Here is a 12,050-nt window from a genome sequence, read left to right on the forward strand (position 1 = left end):
CATTTGGCCATTCCACAGCTGAAATAGCGCTAATCCGATGAAAGGACTCCTCTTTCCCACGATTCCTGCGATCCTCCATCAGTAGTCTGGTATTGTCACATCTCAGCATCAGATCATTCTCATATGTCCCACCTAAGTAAATATAACATTACCAGTATAGTCAGTGATTAAGGGGCGTGTGTGGTGACTGCAGAAAGAGCAGCTGTCACAGGGCAGAGCCCAGGTGGTCACAGCAGGCACGACAAGATGGCTTCACTGCAGCAGAAGAGACTCCGCCCTCTGAAAAGTGAACTTGAATAACCAGTTCTGTTTTCTCAAACTGTAACTAGCCCAAACATGTCTGAGAATTTTCCAGGAACTAAACTACTCAGCAGGTTACGTCATCATTTAAACCTCACTGAGACTGACTGCAATGAAACCGGGGAAGAAAGAACTTCTGTGAAGCTTCGAGAGAAAGTGTTAACGCTGCTATCCATGGGAATGAGGTAAAGGAACAGCTCTGGTGTTTTAGATTGTGGTGGTGACAGTCATAAGATGCTACTGGTAACCTTCTTTATATTTTTATTACAATATTGGCTTTGGAGTGGCCTTTTAAAATCAGTCTGAGATTTTCTTTTTTATCCTATACAGTATATTTTCTTTTCTCTTGCAAACAACTCTGTCTCAAAAGGAATTGGAATGAGAAAAAGAGATGTTTTAAAGACAGAAAAAGGCTCGTTTGAGAACTCTAGGCAAAGGACTAATGGAAAACTGGAAGAGGGCTACTCAGGAAGCAGTCTGCCTGGCAGGTCTCAGGCTTATCAGGGCCTGTGTGTTGTTCTGCTTAAGAACAATAGGTGTCAGCATCTCTGAGAAGACTTAGACTTTGGAAGTTAAAGTAAGGTACAAGTTTGGCATCAGAAGGTTAAGGAGTATAAGTTACTAGTGTGAGATAATGTAGAACATGACTTTTCCAGTGATTTTCAGTTGTAGTCTTCATTGAAATAATCTTAGTGAGTTGGAGGCAGTCAGCAGGAATAAACAATGCAGGTGACCATACAAACAGAAGCTTTTCAGCCTGATGCTTCGTGTTTCACATAACACTACAGAATGGAAAAAAGAAAGAAAGGGCAGAGACTGAAGATGATCTAACCTGTTAACCCTTCATCTAGTGTTGGCTCTGTCAGGCAGGACTCAACAGGGCATCAGAAAATAGGTGAGCATGACTGTGTGGGACGAAGTGTGACATCTGCAGCAATTGTTAGACAAATCTGACATACCCCACAACTAGAAGTCATGGAATGTGACATTGGAGCTTAGGCTGTGTCTATACTTCTGTTCTTTCATTTAAAACACACACTTGAGCCTCTGTTTTCACCTTTCAATCATACTACCCCAGCATTTTTAAAACCCTGAAAAGTGAGACTTTTGAAAACACTCTCCAGAACAGTGTACTTCTGAAAGTGGAGACTCAGAGTTGCAATGTGGATGGGTGAAAACATAGACTTTTGAAAGTGCAGACTGTAATTGTGCTGTGATTTGTTCATACTTACTACATAGCCCTTCCCTGATTGGATCCTTCTCGTTACAACATCTCATTCTCTGACTGAGACATAGAAGTGTTGCTTTCCAATGTGCTTGTTGTGTTGCTTACATCATTACATGTATGCATCTAAACTGCATTTTGCACAGCCTCAATGGGGCGGCACGGTGGCCAAGTGGATTCGCAGTAAGGAGACCAGGGTTCACTTCCTGTGTTTTCCCTGTGTGGAATTTGCATATTCTTCCCACGTAAGCGTAGGTTTCCTCTGGGTCCTCTGGTTTTCTCCCATAGTCCAAAGACATACAGGTTAGGTAGAATGGCTGTATTAAATTGTAGTGTGTCGTTGAGGTGTGTATGTGCATGTGTGTTCGACCCTACAATGGACTGGCACCCTGTTCAGGGCTTGTTTCTGCCTTGCACCCTACTGCCACCTGGGAAAAGATCCAGCCCCACCTCTGGTGACCTTGTTCAGGACTAAACAAGTTAGACAATGACTGACAGTATGAATGAAAAACAGGCAAATAATTTCCCAGTGTCTAGACTTTGTGATAAATTCCATGGCCAACAGTATTACTACCCCCCAAGGATTTTCTGACTAAAGTATGCATACCCAGTGTGGGTCAACGTCTACATTATATATTTTTATGATCGTTTTATAGTGTGATATACTTTCATAAATGATGTGAAAACACATACACTCTGAGTGGATAGATAATTTCATTTAAAAATGATATTTTAAATGAAAACTGAGTAGTGTGAACATTGCCTTAGATTTAGAGACTGGTGTTATGATATGTTAAGGTGTTATCCAAAATACAGGGACTCAAGACTATATCACTTGCAGCAAGAATGAAAGTAAAAAATGGCACAAAATTGTCTGAATTCAAGCTGGATTGTAACCCTGGAAGATTATAATTACAAAGATCAAGATGTAGAGCCAAAATGCTGGCCAAAGAACAGAGCATTAAGTTATAAGGCAAAAAAGGCTACTGTTCTGTTTTTAGTGAGCAAAGTGATTTCAAGGAGGCTGACCAGGAGAGAAGACGTGGTTAGGACGCAGCGAAAAAGTAGAAAACCAGGAGATCATTAGCACCAGTGACAAGACCATGGCATTTGGCAAAAAACAAAGTCAAAATGTTCAAGAACAGAGTTGTAACCAAAATAACCCAGAAAGAATAATATTACAGCACAAAGACAAGTAAGAATCTATCGATTAAGTCAGACAGAAGAGCTCCATATCAGGGAATCTTTAAACCAGTCACAAATTAGCTTTTGGGTCACAACCTCCATAATCTTGCAAAGCCGCAAAGTATCAATAGAGGCAGGAAGACAAAATAGCTGCACCTGCAATAACTAAAACAGCAGCGGAAACGGTTCTAAACAAAGCACAGAAATGTAATTCCAATACGAAAGATAAATTATCTAGCCTCAAAAATGTATAAAAAGATTTTCTAATATTTATAAGTTTGCCTCAAAATGGGTGCAAAAATGATCAAAACAGTCCCATTCGTAACATCTACACTTAATCAGAACTAGAAGGAAAGTGAGACATACTGTAATTTATAGTCACAAGGCAAAAAAGTTGTCATAACTATGCAGCAATCTCAAAACTAGTAATAAGAAGTGGTCTAAAGTTTTTTTTGTGAGTGACTCCAGTCTTGGGTGAGCAGGAAATGCCTGATGCTGGTCTTTAACCCATTTTGGCCATAATGTCAACTGCTGCACACTCCTGGCCGTGTAGCCTAGCAAAGATATAACATCTGTCAACAAAAATATCCCAGAATGTCAGTGCCCATAAGCAAACCAAGACAGAACAGCACAAGAATGGAAATCTTTTCTAAAAACAATAAAACAAAATGAACATTACCAACCAGCTCCTTGATCTTCAAAACTACAGGAACTATATTCAAAAACAATTTTTAAGGTTGGAAAATTTTAAATTCAAAAGCCAAATCATGGCAAAAGATTAGTATGAGGCCTAGAATAAAAATCATCATGGCCTCAAACTCAAGAAGCCAACTTTGAGACCTGCACAGGGCTGAAGGAGCCAAGACTGAATTCTTTAAAGAGAGCAGACAGGGGAACCATTAAAAGCTCTGGCTCAAAGCAAAAAAACAGATTTCTTTAAAAAGTTATGAGGTTTATTATTTGTGAAAAACTCTAAAACAAAAAAAGAGCAAAATGGTAAGCAAAGCATAGACTGAAAAGACAGATTTAAATAAACATAGCCAAGTCCACAAACCAAGAACAAATCCATACATCCGAGGCAGAGAGTCAAAATGAGAACTTTAACTTAAAGCAAGAATCCAACGATGAGCTGAGCAGCATGAGCAATGCATTCAGCTCAGTACTAGTATTCAGTTGTCCACCAGCTTATAAAGGACCTGGCCCAATCATCGATATCATACAATATCTGAAAATAAAGAAAGGCAAACGTCTCAGAAACGTTGATCTGCTCAGGTCCACAAAACATTTTAACAGTGCTCTTAGAAAAGAGAAAATGAACAATTTCAGAAATGTCTACTAATGCACAATGAGAGCAGCAACAAGCCATGGAATTAAAGAACGAGTTTAATTAATGACAGGACTCGGCACCTCATTAAGCAACTGCTTGGAGTGAAATTGTTTGGAGTTTGAAGCCCTGACTTCGTTGGTCTTGTGTTGGCTCACTCACTTCTCATTTCATTTCTGTTTGGGTGCCATTTAAGGAAAGAAATGAAGCAATTCAGAGGAACGGTGAAGAAATTGAGGGGAACAAATCCTAAAGAAGCAAATCAATTAAAATGAATTCACAAGAAGTTAATTAGCAGCACAAACAGGGCACTCATTTAAAAAAAAGGGTTAGAATGAAAACCTTCAGCCACGGTGGTCCTCCAGGACCAGAGTTGGCAACCCATGTACTAGGATACAGAAGAGATCCCAAGGATGACCTTTAAAACCCATCATGTTATTAGCCAAAGATTACAACCTATGAAGCTAACATGGCAATGACCCCAATGACAAGAAGACAAAATAGCACCAATCATGTACAATTTAAAATTGCAGTGAAAACAGAACAATTATTTTAATACAAACAAAAGTAAGCACTAAATCAAAACGCTAGCATTGAGATCAAATTGTAAGTCACAATAAACTCCCATTTTGAGTGTCAGATCTCTAAAAACAACAAGAAAAAAATGCAAAAAAATTAATAAATGATTCAATCATAACAATACCAAAAATCAATAGTCAAAAACAAAGCCAAACTCTTTGCCCTGGAATGTTGTAGAAATATGTCTAAATATTGCATAATTCTTTTCATTTGATTCACAAATTTGGACGGTTGCTGATAGCAAGGCTCAACTTGCTGACATCATCCTGCATGACTTCAATACCATACAATACAGTTTATTTTTGTATAGCCCAAAATCACACAGGAACTGCCGCAATAGGCTTTAACAGGCCCTGCCTCTTGACAGCCCCCCAGCCTTGACTCTCTAGGAAGACAAGGAAAAACTCCCAAAAAAAACCTTGTAGGGAGAAAATGGAAGAAACCTTGGGAAAGGCAGTTCAAAGAGAGACCCCTTTCCAGGTAGGTTGGGCGTGCAGTGGGTGTCAAAAAGAAGGGGGTCAATACAATACAATGCAGTACACAAAACAGAACAATTCCTTAATATAGTAAGAAATAAAAAATATAAATGTTAGAAGTACAGAGCAGAATTTAACAGTAGATGATATATCCCATAATAAGATTTGGATTTGTGTAGAGTCCTGGAGACCTCATCCTTCAAGCTGCCTCCCCCATTTGGCCATTCCACGGCTGAAACAGTGCTGGGCCAGCCAATCCGATGAAAGGACCCCTCTTTCCCATGATTCCTGCGATCCTCCATCATCAGAGGCGTAGCTAGGGTTTTCAGCGCCCGGGGACAACTGAAGATTTCGCGCTCCCTCCTGTTTGCCAAAATGCAATGGGGAAGGGAAAGAAACATCAATTTGGCGACCCCCAGATGCTGCGCCCGGGGACAGATGTCCCCCCTTGCCCCCCCCCCTAGCTACGCCACTGCATGACTTATGGGTACCAGCCCCTAGCAACCTACCAATGCATTCTAGCAATGGCAACATAAAATAAAAATGGCATCATGGAAAAAATGCTAAATAATAATAATCCAATAAAAATTAATTTATATACAAACGTGAAGCAAATGTAAAACCCTAACCTAAATAAAAGTGAAGCTAAAATCTCCTTTACACCATCATTATGTTGATCTGATATTTAGATTAAATTTTTCATCTCAGGTGTCACCCTTTCACACTCATTATTCATGGCAGCAGCCATTTTGTTTTGACTTTGATGCCCATTGCTAGTTATCGGAGACACGTGATATTATCTTTAAATAACTATTTAAGTTGGTAGCATGATAAAGATGGCATCCAATCATTAGCAGATTGTCTAAGACAGAGAGCTACCCGATAGCCTACTATCCAGGTGGTATTAATATTATTTTGCCAACACTCACATTTGTACCCTTTTTCCATTTTGGGCATATTATCTCTGATGCATGAATAAATGTGTGACCTTCTTTCCTGCTTGTTCTGTTACTCTGTCTACTCTACCTGATTGCCTGGAGTTACAGATGTAACAGAAATCACAGTCAATCCTGACAGTGTGGTAAGAGTTTGCGATTAGGGTCATTTTTTTTGGTCAATGTAATAAAGTATCTTAAAGCAAAATAGGGTAACCCTAAAACCCTAACATGGCAAAATACATATTTACAAAAACTCTCAGAAGATTAACTTTGGCCACTGCCTTTTGTTTCTAGTTCAGTTTTTGACATTTGAAAGATTCTTTTGACCACTTATTTTTGTTTTCTATTTCAGCTCTGGTTTGAGGTCATCTTGATTTACAGATTTCTTGACCCCAGCTTGTTCTTCACTTTAACTTTTGCCCGCTCCATTTGAAAGTTCATCTCCTGGCCTTGTCACTCCAATCCCTAGTCAGCACTGATTTTTCACCCTGGTGAATCACACCACAAACAGACCAAACCACCTTTCTTAACAGACACGGAGTGCACCTCTCTGTCTTTTTTTTTTGTTTGTTTTTTAATTGACTGTTATATGTTGTGTGTTGACTTCCTCTTGAACCTTCTCCTGTGACTCTGGTGTTTGTAATAGAGGTCCTGGCATGCTGCTACTTTTGTTATTTTGGGACTCTCACTTCCTACCACAGTCCCTAAAGACTTACTCCCTATTATATTGTTTTAGATCATTGACATGGCATTCCACGAGGACCTCCTGAGCATTCAGTCAGAGACATATCTCGCCCCTAACCTAAACAAGGGTGAACTTCATCATGTTTTTATCAGCTACAGTAGCTTGGATACTTCCTGGGCCAACAGTTTTATTAAAAACCTAGAGTCTCCAGAATACGGATTCAAAGTATGTTACCACGAGAGGGACTTTGTTGCTGGAAAATCAGTGATGGACAACATGACAGACTGCATCCGAGCCAGCCAGAAGGTGGTGCTGATCCTCAGTGAGGACTTCTTGCGCAGCCGCTGGTGCCTCCTGGAGGCCAACCTGTCACTCTTCCAGGACTGCAGCCAGGGTAAGCCAGTGGTACCCATCCTCCTACAGCCATGCGTCATCCCCTTGCACCTCAGACACTTGACCTATTTAGATGTTGAGGATCCTCGATTCTACAAAAAACTCTTTGAGATCCTTTGTACCCCCAACCATCTTCTGAGGAACCCCATGGGACCGCTCTGCCAGCCTGTTTCTGCCTACGAAGGGAAACTGCTGGCAACAGTGTCAGCAGTGGATGAGGACATTCCCCCATGGGCCTCTGGGACATTTAGCAACTTGGGACCCCCAGGGCAGCTGGAAATGGTGGCAGACAGTTACAGAGAGGCAATTGAAATGATCAATGATGTTGCTGTCACCACATCAGTGCTTCAATACAAGTGGATAAGAAGCAGTCTCGCGATCCTGTTTGGTTTACTTCTCGGGTGTGCCTTATGTTTATTTTTCCTAAATCTGATGCTATTTAAAATGTCTTTTCCTTCACATTTACTGTTAGGAGTGCTGATGTTTCCTATTGGCATTGGTCTGCTTTGCATTTCAGCATTTAAGGTTGGTAACTGGGAGAAGCAGGAAGGTAAAGTAAAGCTGGCAAATCTGAGGCAAATTGCTGGGAGTGCGAACATCCTCATGTCTGAGCAGAATGTGCTCCTTGGTTTTGAATCGAGAGTACGACTACATTCCATCTACATGCCACTGGAAAGCTGCCGGGAGACCTTTCAGGACACCTTCCCAGGCACTTTAGGGGAAGAGATGTTTCACAAGGCCTTGCTTCATTTCTCTTCCGGGTATGCAGTCTGTGTGGCCAAGAAGCATTTTCCTTTTCCTCTAACTGCCCTAAATGATAGCAGGGTGCACACAGAAGTGGGGGTTTGCTTTTGCCAGTATGTATCCCAGCAGCTCCGCCGAGACATTTGGACATAGACCTCTGTGATTCTACAACAGAACTTCTCTATGTCTGCGCACACAGTTTTCCCAGCTTTTCTCACTAACAGATGTCTGATGTTTTTCAAGGAGCTATAAAGTAAAATTTTGAAGAGCAGCAAAGGAGCTTTACTAATCACTGAATATACTGTACACAGACCCAAAAGCAGATCTGCATCATCTTTCACAGAACATCTTCCATGGGTTGAGTCATTAAGAATACGGTTTGACTTCTATGGAATCCGGAATTGATTTCCTATTTACATAGACATAAATGGACTATAAGACAGCCTGAGGTAAAAGGGTATGGAGGAGATGGTTTAATGTGATTTGAATCTACATGGGTCTAATATGTAAAACTAAAAGTCCGTCAGGGTTGCTGGTCTCAAGTTTGATTGCTTCAGTATCAAGATCTGGACCCATATTTATCTAGCATCTCAGAATTACTCCAAGGAATTGCACTAAAGGTCACACTAGGATAGGAATTTGTCCAACCTCAGAGTAGGAAATAAGAAATATTAACAAAGGATCCTAGTCCCAGTCCCAGCAAGGAGTAAGAATAAACATCTGAGAATGAATGACATCACGATTTTACAGTATCCCTTGTCATAAGCTAGGGGTCCCTAACTCCGGTCCTGGAGGACCACAGTGGCTGCAGGTTTTCATTCTAACCATTTTCTTAATTAGTGGCCTGTTTTTGTTGCTAATTAACTTCTTTTAAATTTATTTTAATGAATAATATTGTAATGAAGACGAAGATGGAAAGAACATGGCACTTACATTGAATGAGAGTAACACCCAATAAAGGCCATGTTTATTTACTAATAAATGCTCCAGGGATTGTTCCTGTTTTACACACTATGCTTGCCAGTGTAGGCTCCAGCTTTCCTGTGACCCTGCTCATGATGCAGCAGGTTTAGAAAATTGATGGAGAGATGGGTGGATGAGTGATCCTTTCAGATGAATCACCTTCTCTTTGTTATACCAAAAGAAAATGTCTCATAAAGTAGCAGTTTTACCGAAACTAGGCACCACTATCCTGGAGCTGCTTCTGGAGTCGAGAACACTCTTCCAGTGTCCCAATTGTCTTCCACAGTACCATGCTGTGTTGTTTCTCTCTTTGGGACTCTCCCCTTATCTTCTGCAAGGCTCTATTTATCCAATGCCACGGGAGTCTCCCACTGCTTTCTTGAACCTTCACAGACTTGTAAAATTTAATGGTAATGTTCTAAGGGATTGTGGAATGGAAAATTCAGCATACCTGTGTGACATTTTGATATCACTCAACCATCCAGTCCTGTCTATCTTTAGGGTAATATGTTGGCTACTAAAGCACAGTTTACACCCATGACCTCCTGTGCGCTGATCCTGTGATTTCACTTCGAGTCACATACGAATGCTCATCCACACTTGGCAGGCACACGCTTGCTTTAACATTACCTTGCATGGAGATGCAGGGAAAGGTATAAATCTGCATATTACCTCACGTGTTGTTAAGGTTTTTAAAGTTTGGTGCAAAATTCAAGAACTGCTTTGTTTTGACATACACAAATCTGCATTTTACACGTAAAGTTACACTTTCAATTCGCCTGACAGCACATGGCTTCTACACGTACCTGTAGATGGAGCGATCATGGAATTTACAAAATTTGTAATGAGTATTATTCCATCTCTGCCTAATCAATATTTTTTTTTACAAGTTCATTGTTGTCCAGTGTTTTCAACACATTTATATCCTTTACCAGGATGTGTGTGCTGATCTCTGCCTCATCTTCTGGCACCTCCAACCAAGTTATGACAGCTCATAAGCTCTCTTAAATCCTTGTGAAGTTAGGAGTACTTTCCTAAATTAAGAAAATTGCTAAAATGCTCTCTCTCTACTCTTAAGAGTATCACCAAGATTGCATCACTCTAGATTTTTGAGCCAGTTAAGACAGTTTTCCTACTCTGAAACACTTGATAAATATGGGCACAGATTATACAACTTTGGCTTTTTTTTGCCATTACTATATTATTAACTAGCTGTCCCCCGCCGCTCCACCCATGTAGTAGTGAAACAGGACAAACTATAAAAATTAATAAACAAACAGGTACCACTAGTTAAGTGGCGGCAAGGTACACTGCAAAACGCAGAGGTAGACGGACTCCCCACTCCTAACATTACTCTTCCACTCCCCTCTGCCCGCAGCCTCTGTCTCGAATTAGTGCAAATATATTGCTCCAGCAAGCGAACTTTGATTCTTAGCACGATGAGAAAGTCACAAAATCAGCCGGAATGTTCAAGCAAATTCTAGAAAAAAAAAGCTGTTAAGTAGTTCTCTCGTAAAAAGCAGACAGACATACAGACAGACATTGGATTTTATATATATAGAGATGGAATACTCCACTCAAAAATTATATTTTTGTATACGATTTTTACCATGTAGGGGTGACTAAGAAAAAATTTTAATTTCATATTTTCATGCACAATGAAGAGACAAAAATGATGATAGAACAGAAGTCAATAGTGACCAATCTTTGTATATAATATGCTACTGTGGCTGTTTGTTCGTTTAAATCACCTGTAACTTGCAAACCGTTTGACCTTTTAACCTGAAATTTGGTGCGCATATACTATGTGACATCTAGTATCCGCTTTTGGGGTGATGATTGACCTCCAAGGTTATTCCTCTTTTTATTTTTATTTTATTATAGAATCAACTCTCAGCAGTGGCCAGGAGGGCAGCTGTGTGGTGCATGCATACGGGCGCCATTCTCATCCCTACCACCTTCGCCATCACTTCTCCTACCTCTTCATATCTTAAATCATTCTTGAGGCAGATTGAAGACTTAAGTGCCAGCTTAAGTGAAAAATTAAGGAAAATGAACTTAGTAATTTCAACACAAACGCTGACTTAATCACTTTTAACGTAAAAAGATGCTGATGAAAGAAGAGAAGAACCAGGCCGCTAGGGTGGAGGAAAGAAGAGCTGCTCAGGAAGCAGCAAGGGCATCAACCTCTGAGCAAATGAATGCAAAATGTACAGAGAAAGAGTCTGAAAACTAGGAATGCTCAAGTCAAGTGTATTCACTGCACGTTATGGTGCAGTACGCCGTTACTGGTTATGTATAACACAAAATGGAGTGAAAAATATCCATGAAAAAAGCAAAATAAATTCTCACGTTATATATGTTGTATGATCCACATGTCAGTTATCCAGTTGTGTGCTCAAAACATGCAAGATTCATACTAATTTGTTAAGATCATTTTAAACAGTTACTTCTGTAATGATCAGTGCACATCAAAAACAGGAAACTAAAGCCTCAAGATCTGAAGATCATTCGTCGGCCATGAGTCCTGTCTTCAATTCAAAAGGTAAATTGAAATATATTGTGTATTAAACTATTGATTTGCTTTTTGAATTTTCATTACTGGATTATGAGCTGTTTATGTTGGTCTTTCAATTTGCCCTTTAGGCCTAACCTCATATTTAGCTTTTTGTCTGGTAATGTTTTGCAAATACATTTTCTAACTCACTAAACTGGCCTCAGTGTGTGGATGTGTCTGTATTTGCCCTGTTATGGACTGGCACCCTGTCCATGGTTTGTTCCTGCCTTGCTGCCTATGCTAGATGAGATAGCCTCCACCCCCCAGTTTAGCAAATGACATTGTGTCTCTTACTGAGAGCCAGGGGTTTTGCTGTGCCTCTCTCCTTTTAAGGGTTTTTAAGAATTACATTATTTTATCCCTCTGTTAACTGAAAAGCCTGCTTCTTGAACTTGGGGTACTTCCATTTGACATCTTAAACAAACCTTGAGGTGCAGTTTTTACACTGAAGCCTTTTTGAGTTTTATGAGCCCTGAATCATAAGAGAACAGGTCAGATTTGTGAGGTACAGTATGTATAAGGGACGACCACCATCCTTAACCAGTGTTTTGGAGAAATCTTCAGAAAAAACAAGCAGAATCTTCAGAAAGGCAGAATTTAGACTTTATTGCACAGCATAGAAAACAATTGCAGAGCACATAAAGCCTGTCTCAGTTCATGAAGTGAGCACTGAGTGTTCTG

At 40.1% G+C, this 12,050-nt stretch overlaps 1 protein-coding gene across 2 annotated transcripts; it reads left to right on the forward strand.

Moving 5' to 3' along the window:
- The first annotated feature begins 336 nt into the window (after positions 1-336).
- On the forward strand, positions 337-11,170 carry LOC114662614 (uncharacterized). Of its 2 annotated transcripts, none has more exons than XM_028816191.2 (2): positions 337-485; positions 6,764-11,170. In XM_028816191.2, exon 2 carries the CDS (start codon positions 6,773-6,775, stop codon positions 8,000-8,002), a length of 1,230 nt encoding a protein of 409 aa, XP_028672024.1. In that variant the 5' UTR covers positions 337-485; positions 6,764-6,772; the 3' UTR covers positions 8,003-11,170. The 2 variants fall into 2 exon arrangements, with proteins under 2 accessions (XP_028672024.1, XP_028672023.1); XM_028816190.2 differs by having other exon boundaries at positions 339-485; positions 6,380-11,170.
- Positions 11,171-12,050: the final 880 nt, after the last annotated feature.

This window comes from Erpetoichthys calabaricus, chromosome 12, assembly GCF_900747795.2.
Source record: "Erpetoichthys calabaricus chromosome 12, fErpCal1.3, whole genome shotgun sequence".
NCBI classification, from domain to species: domain Eukaryota; kingdom Metazoa; phylum Chordata; class Cladistia; order Polypteriformes; family Polypteridae; genus Erpetoichthys; species Erpetoichthys calabaricus.

Coding starts and splice junctions, on each gene's coding strand:
- LOC114662614 (XM_028816191.2), top strand. CDS start 6,773: ATGGCATTCCACGAGGACCTCCTGAGCATTCAGTCAGAGACATATCTC.